The sequence below is a fragment of the Mercenaria mercenaria genome, chromosome 5 (assembly GCF_021730395.1).
Source record: "Mercenaria mercenaria strain notata chromosome 5, MADL_Memer_1, whole genome shotgun sequence".
Lineage (NCBI taxonomy): Eukaryota > Metazoa > Mollusca > Bivalvia > Venerida > Veneridae > Mercenaria > Mercenaria mercenaria.
Genome location: NC_069365.1, coordinates 75,364,476 through 75,386,742, shown reverse-complemented (window position 1 = coordinate 75,386,742; position 22,267 = coordinate 75,364,476). Strand labels below are relative to the sequence as shown.

Sequence of the window (22,267 nt, the reverse complement as noted above, 5' to 3'; positions counted from 1 at the left end):
GTGACACGATCTTATGGTGTGTATCGTGCATGCAAACACAAAACCATCCAAGGAGGTAGAGAATGTAACACAGATATAGAACAATGCAAGTTCAAGACATTGCAACATAATGGATTAAAACAGATCAATTATGGTCTAACGGTCTACTATTGTGGCACTTCATCTTTAGCTCGACTTTTCAAAGAAAAAGAAGATCTACTGCACCCGCCTTGGCGTCAGCATCGGCGCCGCCGTGGTTAAAGTTTTTTTATAAAGTCAAATACGTCTGTTACTATCAAATCTATTGACTTGAAACCTAAGATAGTTATTCACTATCAAAGTCTAAATGGGGAGAAACAATCCCAATAACTCTGATTTGAATTATGCCCCTTTTGAACGTAGAATGTTCTGGCTAAAGTTTTTTTTTATAAAGTCAAATATCTCTGCTATTGAAAAAGCTTTTGACTTGAAACTTATTTGTATTTATACTTTAAGGTGTTGTTTTTATGATCTATCGCCGTGGAATAAAATTTTTTATATTACTACTACTGTTTCTGATGCTTTTTAACGAAACGAAAAGAGATAAACTCTCTTTTTATAATTTTTACATTTGCCATATTCATGCAAATTCTACACAACAAAGTGAAGAAACTTCTGTTTTCATTTTTCAAACTGACCAGGTTTTCTCTCTGTTAATATTTTCAAAACTGCAAAGTTTCGGTTAAACGTCTCTCTATACACACTGGCATATGCATTATTGTTATTACAGTGCAAATCTTGATCTAAAATTACGTTACTCACGCCTGACACGTAGTCAACGTGCATGGCAGATAAACAAAGTGATTTAAGAATACAATAGCATTAAGTAGAACTGTCAAGAAAATATAGCCGGACTCAACATAATCAAAGAGTACTGGATGCCTGTAAATTCAGACATGACATGCAAACAATAACAAACAATATGCATGACTTATAACCTAAAATATTTCAAATTAATAAGACTTCTTGAACCAAAACATTTCAAATAGACTCACCTTGATTGAGTCAGTTTGTGGAAGATCATGCAACAGTCCTCATACTCCCCTAAGCACACCGCCTCCGTCCCCCATGCCCAAATGGTTAATGTCTCTAATGACTTTAAATCACTCCCCCCTCACCGATATAAGTTCAAGTTCCACACGGGGTGTTGAATTCTTTATGTGAGGAAGCCATCCAGTTACTCGGGTGCCCGCCCGTGATGAAATAATGCACGGAGGGGCACCTGGGATCTTCCTCCAACATCAAAACTTGAATGTCGGCATGTGACCTATAACTTTGTCGGTGCGACGTTAAACCCAACAAAAACAAAATCATATTCCCCTAGTATCGGCTAAATTCATAGGAACAAACCAAAAAAAAATCTCAATTATCCGGAAAGACGCGAAAGTCTAAATGGGGAGAAACAATCCCCATAACTCTGATTTGAATTATGCCCCTTTTGAACGTAGAATGTTCTGGCTATTTTTTTTATAAAGTCAAATATATCTGCTACTGAAAAAGCTTTTGACTTGAAACTTACAATATTCATTAACTATCAATTTGAAAGTCTACAGAAGCATAAACAATCCACATAACACTGGTTTGACATAGTTATTCCCCTTTTAAAGTTTTTGATAGTGTCTAATATCTCTGTTACTACCAAAAGCTCTTGAAACTTATTTTTTATTTACTTTTAAAGTCAGCACCGGAGAAATTACCCCCATAACTCTGGTTTGAATTTTGACAAAACGTAACTTTTAGAATTTTTAATACACTATTAACACATTACTATATCTGTTTCATAATGAATGTAGGACTGTACGGATACATCGTATATAATTAATTTTGTTGTTCTATGTCATAAAATGTAATTTTACTTCGCTTGTTATTCCATGTGTTTGTATTCCTCCAAGTATTAATATATATCTAAATTATTTGTATTTATACTTTAAGGTGTTGTTTTTATGATCTATCGCCGTGGAATAAAGAATTTTATATTACTACTACTGTTTCTGATGCTTTTTAACGAAACGAAAGAGATAAACTCTCTTTTTATAATTTTTACTTTAGCCATATTCATGGCTATAAATGAGTGAAAAACTCTCATTACAACATTCATACACGCCATTTTTTCAAAGCAGGGTAAAAACTTTCTGTATATAACTTTCATACTAACCAGTTTTAGTATAATACATTGAAAAACTCCCTGTTCACATCTTTTACACTGGTAAATTTTTACGTAACAGAGTGAAAAAGTGTACAACATTCCCTCTGGCCAAATTCTACACAACAAAGTGAAGAAACTTCTGTTTTCATTTTTCAAACTGGCCAAGTTTTCTCTCTGTTAATATTTTCAAAACTGCAAAGTTTCGGTTAAATGTCTCACTACATATTACACACTGGCATATGCATTATTGTTATTACAGTGGAAATCTTGATCTAAAATTACGTTACTCACGCCTGACACGAAGTCAACGTGCATGGCAGATAAACAAAGTGATTTAAGAATACGATAGCATTAAGTAGAACTGTCAAGAAAATATAGCCGGACTCAACATAATCAAAGAATACTGGATGCCTGTAAATTCAGACATGACATGCAAACAATAACAGACAATATGCATGACTTATACATATAACCTAAAATGTTTCAAATTAATAAGACTTCTTCAACCAAAACATTTCAAACAGACTCACCTTGATTGAGTCAGTTTGTGGAAGATCATGCAACAGTCCTCATACTCCCCTAAGCACACCCCCTTCGCCCCATGCCCAAATGGTTAATGTCTCTAATGACTTTAAATCACTCCCCCCTCACCGATATAAGTTCAAGTTTCACACGGGGCGTTGAATTCTTTATGTGAGGAAGCCATCCAGTTACCCGGTTGCCCGCCCGTGATGATATAATGCACGGAGGGGCACCTGGGATCTTCCTCCACAATCAAGCTTGAATGTCGCCATGTGACCTATAACTGTGCCGGTGCGACGTTAAACCCAACAAAAACAAAATCATATTCCCCTAGTATCGGCTGAATTCATAGGACCAAACCGAAAATCTCAATTATCCAGAAAGACGCGAAAAACCATATTCTTTTAAAACAAGTAGAGGATAATAGTTGAGCCGCGCCATGAGAAAATCAACATAGTGGCTTTGCGACCAGCATGGATCCAGACCAGCCTGCGCATCCGCGCAGTCTGGTCAGGATCCATGCTGTTCGCTTTCATAGCCTATTGGAATTAGAGAAACTGTTAGCGAACAGCATGGATCCTGACCAGACTGCGCGGATGCGCAGGCTGGTCTGGATCCATGCTGGTCGCAAACCCACTAAGTTGGTTTTCTCATGGCGCGGCTCAATTTACGATGGCTACACAGCACTTTAAAAAGGACAGAATATGAAACCCCTCGAACAAAATATATAGTCATGCGAAAATCGGTATTTTCACTCAGCAAGTAATGGGTGGATCCTACAAAAAGGTATGTTTTTCATTTATTTTCTTGATTTTTCTTTTTCATAAAACAGTTCACTCACCCTCTCGGTGAATTACTGGAAAATAAATCTGTGTAGATTTGATAACTACATTAAAATTTAAAATGAATTAGTCGCTATAAAGTTATTTTGTCATCAATGTCATCTTAAAGTCAGCTTAAATATTATAATAAGTGAAAAAAGAAAAACATCACAGCTAAATATTTTCACTGACAATACAATTGGGTATTGGATTTGCCGCTTAAAATAATTCCCATGATAAGTTTCTCCCACAGAAACGTTAATGAACGAAAGCCATCTGACATTCATTTGAGCCGTGCCATGAGAAAACCTACATAGTAGATTTGCGACCAGCATGGATGCAGGCCAGCCTGCGCATCCGCGCAGTCTGGTCAGGATCCATGCTGTTTGCTTTCAAAGCCTATTGCAATTAGAGAAACCGTTAGCGAACAGCATGGATCCTGATGCGCAGTCTGGTCTGGATCCATGCTGGTCGCAAAGCCACTATGTTGGTTTCCTCATGGCGCGGCTCATTTAACACATGTTTTATTTGAAATTTAAAATACAGTTGAAACTCCATATATCTCGATCTCGCTTATCTAAAAACTTCTGGCTATCCTGAAGACATTTTCAAGTCCCGTCACAAAATATAATTTTAAGTCGAATTTCGGTTATCTTGAAGTAAAATACTGGATTCTTTGGTATTCGAGATACCGAATTTCAACTGTATCCTTATTTTCTAAATATTAATGAAGCGTTTCTGGTATCGTACTTTTTGTAATGACTTTGTTATACATTTTTAAGTTTTGTATTATAGCATTACTGTCTATGTAGGTACGGATTAGTGACCCAACGTAACTTGAGGTTGTAGTAAAGGACCAATCTATTATCCCAATGTGTATCTAACATTGACTTCTTACCAATATACTGTCCCAGAAGTCATAAGAAGATTTAATCCATGTTTACATAGCACAATCGTTTTATAAATAATAGAAATAAGTCGTATCGTGGTTTTACCGCTTTAAAATATCACATAATATGAGCCGCGCCATGAGAAAATCATCATAGTGAGTTTGCGACCAGCATGGATCCAGACCAGCCTGCGCATCCGCGCCGTCCGGTCAGGATCCATGTTCTTCGCTAAAGGTTTCTCTAGTTGCGATAGGCTTTAAAAGCGAACAGCATGGATCCTGACCAGACTGCGCAGATGCGCAGGCTGGTCTGGATCCATGCTGGTCGCAAACCTACTATGTTGGTTTTCTCATGGCACGGCTCAGTTATGTTTGTAGTAATTGTTGTTTTATTTCGTTTCTAATTTGTGATATAGATAGAAAATGACATTTTACAAACTAAGACCTTTTGGGATTTAAAAAGGTTTATGTCCTTGAAGATTGTGCTAAATTCAATTTATTTTTAATTGGAGGATCATTGTCTTCTGTTGGAAAATGTAAGCTATTATCTATACAGATTTATAGAGGTTTTGTCTGTTTCCTTCGGAATGCAGTAAGAACAGTCATTTGTTGTTATATAAATATAAATGATATACAAAGTGATTACATAAGTTCTAGGAATAATTATCTATAAAAACATTCATACAATGTAAATGTACACTGTCACGTGTAATGATATAAGGTTTGTAATCGGATACAATTTATAAAGTAAACAAATCTGAGAAAAATAAAAACCACTTTTTTAGAATAGTACTAAAAAGTTTAGGCAGACATCGATTAAGTCTCTCTAGTCTCCAGGGACTTTTACCACTTTTCTAACACGACCAGCAAATAACATATATACATGTAGAGCAAAATCCATCTCTGGTTATTCTGCAATATACCACTTGCGTGCAATGACGTCATCGGATCCAGGTGGGTAGTACGGTCGTAAAAAGTAGTTACCACTATTTTCTAACATTTTTGGTACTAGTATGTCGTGTTAGAATCGGAATAACAAGTTCCCAAGTGTGGTCTATCGTAGAATAACCCGAGCTTTTTGTTCTTATGCGAAACAATATATCACTCAGGCCTGCGGCCTTCATGATATATTCTTACGCATAAGAACTCAAAACTCGGGTTATTCTACGATAAACCACGTTTGAAAACTTATTATTTCTTAAATGACTGGAAAACCGCTATATGACTTTTAATTGTGTTACACCTGCAAAAGATATTAAATTAATATAAGATATATAATATTAATTGACATCGAGCAATACAAAGGTACAAATTATACAAGGTAGAGACTGATTAAAATAAAATTATGATTAGATGCTGACATTTTTTTATTTTTTAGTTTTGTGTGTGTGTGTGTGTTTTTTTGTGTGTTTTTTTCTACTTTCTAAGATACCATCATAGGACGCTTGCTTCAATATGATGAAGGGTAAAAAATGATTTTTACTTGAAAATGATAAGAATGCAATCTTAATCAACAACCACTCTCGCCTATTTAATAAACGTGTAGAAAATAAAAATAAAACATCATGTATTACATGACCTTTAATGAATATTGGAAACTTAGAGGTTACCGAGAAGAGTTAATATGTATAATGTTTTATGTTTTCTATTGATAATGGGCACGTAAAAGAACCAGAAGATCTAGGCTAAGATAGCCGGATAAGCTACTACAGAATAAATGTTGGCGACATGATTCGCTACCTTTGTATGGAATACGCCTTTGAACATGTTTATCATAAATAAGGTGCTATATATTTAATAATAAATCCAATTTTCCGACCATTATTTCATTTAAATCTATTTTAAGGCATATTTTTTGCTTACAGATGTTCCTCACCTTTGATTTAACTTGTGTGCACTTAACAGCGGGATTATAATAATCGCTTTAAAAATAAGACTCTGATTTAAAGCGCAAAAACTCTAGATCTATCTTTTTGTACTTTTATTGTAAAATCAAAATGGTTCAGTGCGTTCTGTGCTTTATCATGGCTTTGCATACCGTAAATAAGTAGCTAAATATCACAAAATGCAAGTAAAATTTTGTTAAATTGTCTTAGATAAGGAACTCCTTGCAAACTCCATACAAATAAAAGTTGAGCAGAAATAATCACTAAGATAACACTGAAGATAAAACTATTCTTATTACTTCCACTTATTTTTATTTTTTTATTTATTTTTTATTTATTTTTTTTTTCATGTTTTGGTTTGTTTTTATATAAAAAAAGCAAACTTCTTGGTTTTGCTTTTAGTACTTTATGTATTAATTATTAAATTATACTTAGTACATAAAGATCAATACTGACATTGCAATAAGATGACTTATGAAATAAACTTTTTTTTTTACATTTAAAGGATTAATTAGGATTAAGGGAATATTTTAAATTAGTTTAATATTTTAGGAAAACTGTCCTTGAACAAGTGAAAATAAAATAATGCCAATACATAGTTTGTGCTTTATGACAGGCCAATATTCAACACATGTTTAAATTTACTGAGTTGATAAGTTAAATCCTTATGAAATGAAATTTTGAAATATGATGTCTGCTGTTATGTAATGAAACACTTTGGACCTCGGGTAATAGGTTTGACTATTGACCTGCAATTCATTTAATATGTCTAATAAACACTTTCACTTACATGTTTACAGTTGCATAATAAATGATACACCTTTTTGTGCGCAGATTAGTGACTGAGTGTTGTAATAATAATAATATACCAGATTAGTTTTAAACTACTTTGACTTTAGGAAGCACTGGTTTTTAACACTGAGTGTTCGTTTTGTAATTGAGCGGATTATAACTTTTAAGGTTTGTTTACCTATAATGTTGTTTCATTTAGGATATGGTATGGTTTGAAAATGTGCAAAAATGTGATTTAAATGCATTTGCCGGTTATGTCTGGACTTTCATCAAGTTATAAGGTAATCTTTGAGGAGTGTAGCACAAAATGTTGAGATGATTGATAACAGTTTATTTGAAGCAATAGATACAAATGTATGTTTTAAAATGCTCTAAAACTGTATAAAATCTCTATAAAAATATACTGTTTAAATCTCTGGTGTAACTTTTTTTCCAGTAAGTATTTCATTTTTATTAATCTTGTGTTTCTAAATCAACAAACGATTGATCGCAACAATTTATTGTTTAAATTTATTTCGAGTTAGATAATGAACTTGTTATAAAGCAAAATCTACCTTAGAAAAAAAATTGGCGCATTTTAGATCAGACCATAAAACATGAAGTTTTGTGTGCTTCCACGATTAAAAACAACTATCATGTTGAATAATCAGTTTTATAAACCTATGGAACGGACCTTGAATTTCAAAATTCATCGTATATTTTCCACTGACTAAATTTAAAACGCAAGGTATATCAACCCCTGACTGTTATGCCACGAGATGTAGGCGCTCACACTAATAAAATAACTACTTGATATTAAGATTGCATATTTGACACTGTCGGGAAATGTAAAATGAGCCGTGCTATGAGAAAACCAACATAGTGGCTTTGCGATCAGCACGGATCCAGACTAGCCTGCGCGTCCACGCAGTCTGGTCAGGATCCATGCTGTTCGCTTTCAAAGCCTATTGGAATAGAGGAACTGTAAGCGAACAGCATGGATCCTGACCAGACTGCGCGGATGCGCAGGCTGGTCTGGATCCATGCTGGTCACAATCGCATTATGTTGGTTTTCTCATGGCGCGGCTCAACTCATGTGTTTTATTTTTAAAAGGCACAAAAGATAGTTTCAACAAAGCTAGATTATATTTCAATATAGTTATGATCAACTTAAAGTTTCAAAAATAGTTTTAGTACTTTCATTCATTTTATTCTGTTTCATTTGGAATATGAATAAAGTTATATTGCGGGTCAGGTAAACTAAATAAGTAACAGTGTTTCATCGATGGAAAATGAAGCGTTATAGCTCTACACACCGACGATACAAGTAATTGTCTTCATGTTGATGGACTGTTTACGTAATATACTAGTAAAAGAAATAGCAGTTGTTTTTTTGCGATACTTGCCCATGAATAAAGAGATCCGCACATTTTAAATTGATTTTAAGACATTTTGTTTGCAATGATTTACATGTCAAACGTTTCAGTATCATTTTTTTATCTTTAGAAAGATAGTACCGTTGTCGTTTTAATAAACTTACAGGAAACCCTTAATACTATTTCACACCTATATATTTTTAACCAATTGGAAGCTTTTCTTTCTATCACGTGACAATACAATAGAAACCAGAAATAATTCCCTTGTATATAGCGACAGCAGTATTTTTTTTAAAAAATGCGATAATTTTCTTATTTTTGAATGAAACATATTAGTGTAAGCACTCAATTTCTGAGTTAGAACGTTTCCTATCCAATTATCATGGTTTCGGTTCAAAATTTCACGAAAAGTTGTTTTCGAAATTGTTTGCGCCGAGAGTAGATCTAAATGTAAATCAGAGAAGAACGTATTTCAAATTAATGTGTGTTGTTGTTCGCGAGTTAAAATGTATAAAGTAATGTTTTCTACATCTATTCTATGGTGTGAAATAAAGAGGTAATTTAACAGTGTTGAGTACAATACTGAATTCTACTGGACTCGTACACAGCAGTAATAATCCATATTTGGACGAGGCGAATGCCTCGTCCAAATATGGATTATTACTGCTGTGTACGAGTCCACTAGAATTCAGTATTGTACTCAACACTGTTAAATAACGTCATATTATAAAATTATTTTCATTTCCGTATGTCGAGTCCAGGCTTTATTCTACGTTATCCAATTCCAGTACTTCTGGTTTATCAAACGTGCAGAACTACCGAAACTAAATATTCATCACGGATCAGTCCAACAAGACATAAACTATATAATATTCATATGCGTTTATTGCCCTATTTTATTTAAGAAATAATAAGTTCCCAATCGTGGTTTATCGTAGAATAACCCGTGTTTTGAGTTCTTATGTGTAAGAATAAATCACGAAGGCCGAAGGCCTGAATGATATATTGTTTCGCATAAGAACAAAAAAAAACTCGGGTTATTCTACGATAAATCACACCTGGGAACTTGTTATTTCGATTCTAACACGACATACTAGTATCAACAGTGTTAGAAAAAATGGTAACTACTTTTTACGACCGTGCTACGTACCTGGATCGGATGACGTCATTGCACGTGCGTGGGTTATTGCAGAATAACCCGGGATAGATTTTGCTTTACATGTATGTAGGTTATTTGCTGGTCGTGTTAGAATTGTGAATAATATACTATTATTAGATCATAATGTGATTTTACCGGACACTCTTCTGACTTTCTATTAAACAAAATGCCTATAGATATACGTAAAATTAAAACATTTTGCATAATTTCATTCCAGATATTTAACATCAATTACAAAAGTCATGCTTCCGACCGTTGCGTCTGCTTTCGTTATTGTCGTAATTTTGGTATCAAGAGTAGAGTTTAGTCGTGGACAGAATAGCAATGAGACAATGTAAGTTGTTTTTCATGGATCTAATCAGATAACATGAAGAAATATGGTTTATTTTCATCAAAAGTCGGAAATGTTGACGTTACGTCATATTATTTGGCGCCAATAAGCGCTTGGAAGGAGTGCTACCATATTTGATGAATTATAATGTATTGAAGACATTTCAGCATTAATATTATATATATATACACAGCAGGCGTTATTACATTTAACTGGTACACTATTAATCTATTATTAAGCAATAAGATTAAATATGAGACGCCTACGCAATCTTAACTTAGTAAACGGAGTATTACAATGTAAACAATCGTGATGTCGAAATATTATTTGGCGCCATACTTGCGTCGATAAATAGTGCATGGGGCTAAAAAATCAAATACCTATATATACTGTACAATTTTGATTTACCTCCCATAATATCTAACATTTTCACAGGTTAAAAGTGATCACGTTGTGACACCCTATATATTACTGTGGAGGTTCATTAGATATTCATGTTGAGTCGACCTAGGCTATAAATAAGTGGGCGATAAAACAAATCAGTTATAAGATTTGTATGTGACGCTCCGCGGAAATATGTGGGATCAGTATGATAAATATGGGGACTTTATCATTTATTATACTGATCCAACATATTTCCGTGAAAGAATACCTGCAGAATTTTGACGTCAAATTATAGAAAGCCCTCATGAATGGTTCATATCTATGTATAAAACTGGTTGCCTATATGTACATGTATAAATAGATATTTTTGACAGAATGAAAGTACTTTACATTTTACGTTTCATTATTTCACACAACATAAAATCTCATGTAAATAAAATACATAAAAGTGTCAAATGTCATTCATAACTGTGTCAAAATGCCTTAACTATGCTTTTTGTTGCGTTCTTAGTGATAGCAAAGTTTCAGCAGTCATATTTCCCACAAAAAAAGAGACGTATACTAAATTAGTCAGTGTCGTAATTTGGGGAAAAATGTCCGTCTTTGGATCATTTTCCATAAACCACACATTTTGACAATACTTTATTTATTCAATACCTTAAAGTAAATATAAGTATATTTCAAACGAGACCTTAATCTATTACTATTAACCGTTGTCTAAAATATGCAATCATGTAGAAATGTTTACAGGCAATACAGACTTACAAAATGTATGATAGTAGTCTTTGAGCAATAAGGTTTAGAATATAGCACTTAAAAATACACTGTAGAGGTAAGTCTTTTCATTTCTGTTTCTTTACATTTCTTTTCTGTTACCGTCTATTTTATTTATTTAATATGACAAAAAAAAAACACGTCACAGCAAACACATACAAAAACATACAGCTTGTCCTTTTTAGCTTAACTTAAGCCAATCTTAATTGCAATTAACGGGTTAAAAATAAAACAATTGTAACGACTAACTTTAAGAAAAGCAAATCAGGATCTGTGAATAGATATTGTTTCCTTAGTACATGTATCATGATCAAAAAAATAAAATATCCAGTTTTGAAATACGTTTAATCCAATATAACATTGAAGAGATTGACTGAAAATAACAGGGGTCTGTTACTTGCAGTGAAACATTTTCGTGTATATTTACTTGACTTAAGAACTAGCTCATAAAGAATAAACAAGAAAATATGCAATCGTTTACAACTACTTTAAGTTTACTTGCAGTTTTTTCGTAGGTGAATAAGTCAAAAAAAAATATTGTCACATTGTTTCTGTAACTTGCAGTTCTACAATCCTTGACCAGATTTTTGATGGTTATGACAAGAAAATTCCACCCAATCAGAATAAAGGTATATGTTTTCATTCATTTTTTATTTATAAAGTGCGAAAGTACAGTAATTAAAATCATCCTTATCATCTATTTGCATTCAAATATGCTCATCTGTATTGTTACACATATAAATAATTTCTCTAGTATTTGATTCATTCTGATATCATATATTTTCTGTTCTTTATCCGAAAGTACACTTCAATATTCGTAAAGGGCACGTTCGAGAGAAACTGTAGAGTAAGCAGTCAATCTAAAATTATTAAATATTCTTGCCTACCTAGCGGGGAAAGTATACATTTATCCGAACACGCGCCGAGGATAGATATTCCTGTCTTTCCCTAGGGAAAACCCTTGTCTAAAATAGCGTGCACTAAGGTGACGTTACATAGTACTGGTACCATTGTGACGTCATAAACTTTATAAATAATGTCAGGAAATACCCAAACCTATTTGTCTCCAAGAACCATTTTGAACATGATAGGCAAGAAAAATGATCTAACATGCCTGCCTGTGTAAGACAGCTGTTTTCCCTACCCTCTGGACAGCATGGATAAAAGACCTCGCTAACGCTCGGTTTTCCATTCCACACTGTCCCTCGGGTAGGGAAAACCCCGTCTTACACAGGCAGGCATGTAAGATCCTTATATTCCAATCCATAACGTGACTGATCAATCAGTCTTAGCCTTAACTGCTCTGCTTATTCCGCACAAATAGAAGTAAGCAAGGTAAGTACACTTTTAGCTTTTCAATGAAGACGACAAGAAAAGTAGTTAATGATTTACATGCTAGGATCATGCGGAACGACTTACAATAGATGAGCGCGATGTCATTATAAGACTCTTGTTCATTTAGTCTGTGTTTCAGTAGAAGTCAGTCTCCTGTTAATAACTCATAATCAAATTAAGCCGGCAGAAATACATCTGACACTTAATTAATTATAGATATATTTATTAATGTTGTGCCTAAAACAGTAACACCCTTTAATTCACTTAAACAGAACTCTTTATTTTGTGTTTAGATCATGATGACAGACAGGTGAAAGTGGTTGTCAACATGTTTATAAATTCCATGTTTTCTATAAGTGAAGTGAACATGGTAAGTGTACACAAATTATCATCCAACTTATTGTTTTAATATACTTGTAAGAAAGATACTATGAAAATTATGACGCAGTTTGCTGTTATTAATAAGAGTGGCTAGTAAGACTTACTATTAATTCTAAAGAGCATGGAAAAGGAAAATTTCTGCGAAAGATAGACCTCCACATGATACTTCTATCACACTCACTCTCTCTCTCTCACACACACACACACACACACACACATAAAGAAATCACAACCAGTATGAGAGAAAATCGACTAACCTCGCTTACATACTTAAAGCAAGAAATACACTTATCCAAAAAGTAAATTAAATAAGGAGTTCGAAGGGACAATGATTCTACATATCTATACAGATACAGTTACACTGACATGTCGGCAACAGCCTCATGAACATGCAAATTTTCATTACAGTCTATTTAAAAGAACACATAAAATTTAGCATTTCAATCTTATTCAAATCTTATTTTTAGACAGACTGTAAACATTGATGTATACGGGCCATGTAGCGTTTATGCCTTTCATTATGACGATGATCATATTGTTTAAAAATAGCAAACCCAAATTACTTTTCTATATTATTTATCAAATAATATACGAGCCATGCCATGGGAAAACCAACATGATAGTGGGTTTGCGGCCAGCATGGATCCAGACCAGCCTGCGCATCCGTGCAGTCTGGTCAGGATCCATGCTGTTCGCTAATGGTTTCTCTAATTGCAATAGGCTTAAAAGCGAACAGCATGGATCCTGACCAGACTGCGCGGATGCGCATTCTGGTCTGGATCCATGCTGGTCGCAAACCCACTATGTTGGTTTTCCCATGGCACGGCTCAATTAAACTGTTCGGTCAAGTTGCATAATGAGCCTTAAATATTCAAACAAGTTTAAAAGGATAATGAATTAATTCTAAATATTTTAAGCTGTTTGTAGGATTATTCTATGAGCATGTTCCTAAGAGAACGCTGGATTGATGACCGTTTGCAATATACAAACACATTAAACCTGTCGAGGATTGTTCTCGAAAACGCTCTATATGAGAACATTTGGATGCCCGACATGTATATTCTGAACGAGAAGGAGTCGGACTTTCACGAGGTCACGGTACCCAACAAGCTGATACATATTTATCCAGATGGGACGGTGCAATACAGTGCTAGGTATAGTCGCTACCTGGTCGCCGTAAACCTTTGCCTAATAGTTTAAGACTGATTCTTGTTTGTAATGTACCAATATAATTAATAACTAATTTAGAATATTAGCTTTAATAGTCAGCGTGACACTAAATTCACAAACTGTTGCTATGTAAGCGTATGTATTAGTACTAGCATGATTATATGGAGGACTGTACGTAAATAAAATATATAAGAAAATCTTTTAGAAGCACAGACTGCAACCAAGCAAAATTATAGCAGCCTCGATTTGACTAAGTTTGTTAGTCTGTTCATGAAAGGTAATGCAAAGTGCAACATCCCTCACGCCCCCTAGCACCGGGTTAAGCGGAACTCTGTTACAAAGATATTGAATGGACTCCATGATCCCAACGGACCAGAAAATATAACAACACTGAAAGACTTGCGGAGCTCCTTTACTTAAGTAAATGCAGTTGTCCGTCCAGTCCTTGATATGCTGTATTTTACAAAGATATTGAATGGACTCCGTGATCACAACGGACCAGAAAATATAACAACACTGAAAGACTTGCGGAGCTCCTTTAATTAAGTTAATGCAGTTGTCCGTCCAGCCCTTGATATGCTGTATTTTACGTCAGTTTTATTTTACGATTTTTAAGAATTCCACTTTGCAAATTTAATACTTTCCGAGATAATGCATTGTTCATATATTGCGAAATACCGAAATATGCATAGCAAATTCTATCTAATGTTCAGTGATCAATAATTATTTTCAAATTTATACACTAATAAAGCATATTACTAATTTCAAATAAATATCAGTGTACTTGATGTGCTACATATCTTAAGTATGGTTACATCTCTGCATGTACTTAAAATCAACATAAATATTCTATTTCTGATGCAGAGTGACCGGAGTATTTTCATGCTTAATGCATCTTCAGACGTATCCATTTGATGAGCAGTCATGCTACTTTGAAGTGGAAAGCTGTAAGTATTGACAGCACACATGAAATGATTTTCATTCATAATGTTGTATAGACAATTGGATTTGTTTTTTTTTTTTTATTTTCTTAAGAATAATTACCCAAAATGTCGTTTTTGTAAGTTTGACTGCGTTTCAACTACAACAAGTAACCCACTGGGTCCCGGTCAGAACGCTTCCCACTATATAACTTATAGTTGTCATGCAAGCAGAACTAGTTTCGGTTTCGGGGTCGGTAACATTACACTGAAGCGATGAAGCATTGGCATGGATAATGAATGGAATTGTTTTTCTTTATTCTACGTTAAAGGCAGCTGTCATTTTATATATATGTAAAAGAAACAAACACATATTACGCATCCAATTACGAATAATTTAAGATGCTGATAAGTATATAAAGTAGGTATGACAAAACTATCAACTCGAAGTAAAGGTAGAATACCCGTAAAGACAGTCGACAATTTCCGTTCAAGCACTTGTTCTCCGTACGCTCCACTTATAACAGGAAAACCAGCATGTATGAGCTCTATATTTGACCGAAGTGTGTCGAAGATATATAAAACTATTCCATAACGGTTATTAAAACAGTAATTGATAAAAGCAAAGACTCGTAATATTTTATATAAATGCATTTTTTATGATTTTATACAGATGGCCACAGTACGGAAAGCATGACATTTGTCTGGAGTGAAAACCCCGTGTCTTTAGCCAAAGACATAACATTTCCCCAATTTTCATTGAGTAAGATCAACTCGTACAATTGCGAGAAGGATTACTACGGCAGTAAGATTATATTTTACTTAAAAACGACACAGTTAAATAAATATTACAAATTACAATTTTAGGAATGCACAGTATTGAATGACTTAGGTTGCAGTTTATATACTGCTTTGCCTCTGTACTGATTTATCGAGGAAAACATTATGCAAGGGACACTAAAGACAAGCATATAAACTTTTTAACTGGTTCAAGGTACGATTCTGGTTTCATGTGAATTTTTAGGCAGCAACGAAGCGTGTTTAGACGCGTGTTACCGTTACCGTTAGATATTTCCATCCTCACTTTCAATTAATGATTTTCTTTTTCATATATCGTATTCTTCTTTAGTCTACTGAAGAAAAACAAACGAATGTTTTTCATTTAATAAGCACTATCTTGTTGTAGTAGCGTATAAATTTACATGCTTATTCAAGGATTACAGCACGAGAATCATCTTATGCCCCAATGTGCAACATGAAAATTTCCAGCACAATCAAAATAAACGGGGAAATCATGCTTAGGATGCAAAAAAATTGTTCAAACACATTAATGATAAAAACACAAGAGAATTTCAGTTGACAGATCGCAATTGTTCATTTAAGTTCTAATAACAATGACTTGAATTAAACTGATTATAATATTTTCCAATAATTTCAGTCGTGTACCCATGTATTGGTGTCGAATTTGTTCTGGATAGAAACTACGAGTATTACCTGGTACAGATTTACGTTCCAAGTATTCTTACCGTTTTACTTTCTTGGGTAAACTTCTGGCTCGACTGCGAGGCTACTCCAGCTCGAATTTCTTTGGGACTGTTAACGGTACTCACAATGGCAACACAGAGCTCAGGAGTACGTGCTAACCTTCCACGCGTGTCATACATCAAGGTAAATTTCATTGATTATTAATTTATTTAATAACATTAATGTTATCCTCATACATGCATCCAGTGTTGTTATATTGCTTCGTCCTATGGGATACTAGTAATAAAGTCCATTTAGATGTTGATGCCTTAATAAAATCTGTAAAAAGATCCTTTTGAAGAAAGAATAAAATCAAGAAGAAGAATAGCAGGTTTAAGCCGGCCGGTAAATTGGGCTTGTTATGTGTTGCGATTTTAATTACCTCTCGTAAACAAATTCAATCAACAAAGTCTGCCGTTTTGTTGGTCGGTTACGTCCTATGCTTCTACAGGATCTAGCACTACTGTAACAGTAGTATGCATGCGCCACTTTGTTGCTATAAAAGATCATCCACTTTCTATACTGTGTTAAAACATTTGCTTATATTTTTAGGATTCATTGTATCCAGATATTAGAATTCTGCCATAAGCAAGTGCTGGGAAGCTTGGGGGTTGCAATTTACATTACCTCTCAAGTACATACCCATTTTTATTATTCCTATTTTTGTTTGCATTATTTTCTTTTAACTGACCTTCTTACAGAATTTATTATCTTCTTTAAGCGCATGTGACAGACGTAATATGTCTTCTTGGATTGTCTCTATAGTTTCTGTTTCTTTGGGATTATGTATTATGTTCACGGCTTTAGTATAGTATGATTAACGTCCGCTTCAGTCGACAACACCAGGCGCGTTAGTATCTTAATCAAACCGAAACTACCATTTCTTTGCTTGTTTATGTTCCATGCTTCAAAAGGATCTTTTTAAGGACATTTCTCATGGTTGTAGGTGCCATGCCAAGACTGATATAACGTCAAAATAGGCAACCGGGTTCATTAGCTCGAAAGTAGGCATATGATTTCAATTGTGCCGGAACGAGTGCCTTAAAATCCAACCGGGTGATTTTATGATGTCATTACATTATATAGAATGTAGTTATACGCACATATTTCTCAATATAGCAGAGCCATAAGAGTCGAAACAAAATGTTTTGTTAAATTGATTTGAAATTTCAACAAATGAACCCATTTTTACAACTTTTATCCAAATCTTATATCTTTCTGTGATTCTTAATGTATTACACAAATTTCAGGCTATAGATGTATACATGGCAGCATGTATAACTTTTGTGTTTTTGGGGTTCGTTGAATTTGCATACGTAAATGTAGTTGGTAGGGTCGATAGCCGAAAAAAAACAAATGATAGTAACATAAATGGAAACAGAAAAGACAGTGTCAATAGCAGCAAAGATATGGTAAGTTACCAAATTACTCGTTCTTTGAAATAAACTTAATATTAATAATTAATTCACTACATTAAATTTCATGGACGATCCGCAAGTTTAATGATATGTGCTCCGTTTCAAACATATTGCTAATAGAATGGATTCGTTGCCACGGACGATATGAAAAAGTTGCCCAAGATTTTTGTTTTATTTTTTGTTCTATTCAAGTCAGGTTTTGTCCAATCTTTGAAAAAGAATAAGCCATTGCATTTGACTAGTAATCTCAGTTCTCACAAATCATGTTTATAGTAAAACAGAAAACAAACAAAGGAAATTACTTTGTATTTTGGACAGAGCAGGGGTTGTGAATGAAATTCTTCATGACTTGTACTAATCTGTAAGGAAAACCTTTCAGTTTAGAAGATAAATAAAAACACGTATATTTGATATGAAGAAAGTAATTTGCTGACTTTTATATCTACTATCTACATTTTACTGATATGCTTTTAGTTTTATGTTAAAATATAATAAATCAGTTGTATAAATAGTGTATACAAAATGACTTGGATAGAAAAGCACTACTTTCAATACAGCAAATGCTCTTATTTGATCAAAGCCATAAAGTGAGTTAATCCAAAAGAATACCTAGTACTAATTGGACCAAGTATTCGGAACTTTGACAAATATTTAAGAAAACAATTATCGAAAGTAAGATTTACCAACAAATATTATTTTCCTTACTAAAAATGCGATGGTCATGTTATTACGGTATACAAAGTCATTTTGGGCATGTTATACTTGTGAATGAAATGTAGATAGTTCTTAGCCTGTGTTGTCTATATCAACAAATGCGTTTAAACTGCTTTACACAACTGGCAAATTTTCTTAAATGATTAAATGACATTTTGTACCGTGTATTTTAATACAATGTAGTAAAAACAGGTATTGGCAAAAATGATATGACAATTTTTTTACATATTGTGGCTAAAGCCAATTGCAAAATTCATTGTTTGTTGGACGTTCTTAATTTTTCGCATTTTAGAATATTCATATCAGTTTTCATTTCTACTATATATTTACCGTTTTCTTTATTCCAGGAGAACAAGTCCAAGCAAGTTAACAGAACGGTATTTATGTGCTTTAAAATGCGCCGTTTAACCAGTCTGGGGCGAGCACGTCGTATTGACAAAATCTCACGAATCGTATTTCCTACAGCTTTCGTGATATTTAACATAATATATTGGATATACTATATACACCTGTACACGCAGTATGAAGATATAAATTGAATGATATTCCATTGAATTAATCGTTTTCAAAGTACCTTGACAAACACTTTATTTAATGGAAGTCTAGGTCGGAATCAAGACGTTATTGTTCGATTTGTATTCAATGCTCGCACTGTGATCAAAACTCATTTTAACAAAGTGTGAAATGATAGTAAGAACTTTATGTTTATTATGGTTACATGTCTATATCGAAAAGAATTCTTTGTCTCTCTCTCTCGTTCTTTTATGGGTGTTTTTCTCTCGCAGTGCTCCTCTGGTCAGATCGGTCTGCGTCTGTACTGGTAGAGGATGAACTAACGCTCTGTTTTGCTGTCTTTGTATAGAAAGCCCCCTTGAACGTGTGTGTGATGAGAAGTGTGTTATGTAAACATGCTATAATATAATATTGGCATTAGACAAATGTTAGAATATATTTAAAAGGCGAGATTAAGCGTTGTTTTTCTCCGCGCCAAAATAACTAGACACTTGTTGTCATGATCATAGTATTCCTATAAGTTTTATTTTGCATTTCAGCCATTTCATGGTACATTTAAGTCAGTTCATATCAAATCAAAGAACTGGAAATCTACAGACAGTGAAAGGAGCGATGTTTGTTTTGTCCTCGTGTGTTTGCTTTGTATGTGAGTGTATGTGTTAGAAGTGTGCACATCTGCATGTTTGAGTTTCGTTTTGGGGAGGCTGCGTTTTTGGAACGTGGCATTCCCTGTTTGATAGTTATCCTTGATTTTTCCAGATGCGTATAGCAACAGAAAAATCCACTATATTATTGTAGCGAGACTGCATGCTTGTTCTGTGTATATTAATGCACTGATCATACTTTTTTACATATTTATTGCTAGTATATTGCTAGATAGTTTTTTCTGTTTATATTTTTGTTCATACATGTATTTGCTGAGGTCGTATTTTATGGTTTTCTTTTGCTTTCTGAGACTTTCATTTGTAAATCGACTACTCGAAGAATAAGGAGGGCTATTGTACTAGCCCCGGCATCGGCTTCTGCGTTGGTTTCTGCATTGGCTATAAAATTTCTATGAAATTAAATACTATTTTTTCATTACTTAAGATTTTTGAAACTTGCTCATAGTGACAGTGTTCAGTAGTGTGACAAGCTGCTATAACGCTATTAGCAGTACTAGTATTTAAAGAGTAATGCCCTTTTCAACTGATAAATTTGGTTAAAGTTGATGTTTTATAAAGTCCAATATTTTCTATAGCACTTAAGATATTTAATAGAAACCCTTTGTAATTTCTCAGAGTGACCATGAACTTTAAGTTGACAAGATGCTTAACTCCACAATCTGCATTTTCAGAGTTTTAACCCTTTTAACGTGGAAATTATCATAAAGGCTCAAAATTACAAACTCGTGTCTAGAACCATTGTACAAACTTTACACACATCCTTCAGGTAAGCCTTCGAATAGTCGTGTGTGCTGCAATGAGACAGTTCTATTTACATTTCGAGGGCTCAGAGCGAAACTATTCTAAGCGTATATAGAAATAGAAGCAGATAGACTAGTTTCGCTCTGAGCACTCGATTTAGGGTTTGCTTGATGCTTTTTGAGATATTAATTTTTACGTTTTGTTGCTTGCTGAATACTTTTGAGGTGTCCGTTTTACTTTTTTGTTTTCTCAATACTTTCTTATATCTTCATGTTTACATTTTTTGTTTCCGTTTCTTCAATGCTTTGGGGATCTTCATTTTTACTTTTTAGTTTGGTTTAATGTTGAGATACTTATTCTTATTTGTTCAATGCTTGCTGGAATCTTTTTAATGTTTTGGTTATTAATAATAAGCACTTTTGGACGTGTATATTATATACATGAGAAGAGTTCTATATAAATGTCATATACTACTACTAATAATAATAAAAATAAAATTAATAACAATTAAACTTGCTTGGATGTTTGTAACACTACTGTTTTGTTTAATGTTTGCTGAGATGTTTAACGATTTTTTGCTTGTTAAATGCATAATTATAGGATCTCTTTAAAATGATTTTGAGATCTTTTATTCACTTTATTTATGAATTACCTACACGCTTAATGGATGCTTTTATATCTATTTTTTCTCTCATGTGTACATTTCCAAATCTATTAAAATGCTGCTGAGGTGTAATGTCTGGGGCAAAATTATATTCAGTAATTTATTCTGGCATAAAGAATAAATCCTTATTTTTAGGAAAGCATGTAAATGTAAGATGTTCTGAACACATTTACAGTTAGCACCTCCTGAACAAATTAACAGTTTTCTTACAACTGAACTGGTAAAATCTGCATATTAACTGTTTGTTATAGGAACATGTATGAACATTTATGATTCCCCGTTAAAGCTAATATATTACTTCGCTAATGACCAATTTCCGTCACATATGGTCATCTCTATTAACATGCACTTCGGAGAATAAAATAATATTCATCATTTTAATTTACTCTCTAGTTTGTATTCGGAACATATGTTCAAAACGTTGATAGTCATAGCTAAATGCAGTTATGGCCAGTCGATGTATAGTCCTGTTCAATAAGGTTGTTACTTCCCTTTTGTGAGTTATCGTTATTGATAAAAAACTACTTCCGGTGAGCAAAAAAAAAAAAACAAATCAGAAAATGGCGATGAACAAAGGAATCGATGAATTGTTTGATTTTGACAGACAATCAGTGCATGAATTGAGGGTTTATTCAAGAGATCTAGGTGCACATGTGTCATGAAATAGGCCAGAATTAATAAAACATGCTAAATTAGGTACGAGGCCACTTCGTGAAATGTAAACCGAGGACGACCAGTGCTACAAACAACGACAATCAGAACTTCTTTGTACTCCTCTTGGTGAGAAAATACCGGAGCCCAAGACTTTAAAAGGTGTGTGGGACAACGATTTGTCTCGTTTTCATTTTTCAGAAAACAGGATTTGTATAATTACCTGGTTTTGAATAATGCAATAACTTTTGACTTTGAAAAAATGAATGCTAAAAGGCAGTTGAAAGCGAAAGTATTCTACGAAGTTGGTCATCTACACACACAGTCAGATATCACAAAATCACAGATAATTGTTCCCATTACTATGTCAAAGCAAATGTTATGCCATCGCTGCCAAATTTTTCAAAGAAAAAAACACATTTTAGCAGCTTCTTCGTTCTAAACGAACTTACCTACATACTGATCCAGAAGAGCTATTGCGCCTCGTAAATGGT

At 33.8% G+C, this 22,267-nt stretch overlaps 1 protein-coding gene across 1 annotated transcript; it reads left to right on the top strand.

Annotated features, from left to right (window-relative positions):
• The first annotated feature begins 9,830 nt into the window (after positions 1-9,830).
• On the top strand, positions 9,831-21,360 carry LOC123558538 (glycine receptor subunit alpha-3-like). The gene is made up of 9 exons (XM_053544691.1): positions 9,831-9,922; positions 11,642-11,706; positions 12,706-12,782; positions 13,721-13,947; positions 14,828-14,910; positions 15,557-15,688; positions 16,322-16,551; positions 17,658-17,819; positions 21,298-21,360. Exons 1-9 carry the CDS (start codon positions 9,831-9,833, stop codon positions 21,358-21,360), a joined length of 1,131 nt encoding a protein of 376 aa, XP_053400666.1.
• The last annotated feature ends 907 nt before the right edge of the window (positions 21,361-22,267 follow it).

What these genes read in the sequence shown, in the direction of transcription:
- LOC123558538 (XM_053544691.1), top strand. Translation starts at nt 9,831, where the DNA reads ATGCTTCCGACCGTTGCGTCTGCTTTCGTTATTGTCGTAATTTTGGTA. An exon ending in TCCACCCAATCAGAATAAAG is followed by an intron (nt 11,707 to 12,705) that starts GTATATGTTTTC and finishes TTTTGTGTTTAG; the next exon opens with ATCATGATGACAGACAGGTG. An exon ending in TCAATAGCAGCAAAGATATG is followed by an intron (nt 17,820 to 21,297) that starts GTAAGTTACCAA and finishes ACACATTTACAG; the next exon opens with TTAGCACCTCCTGAACAAAT.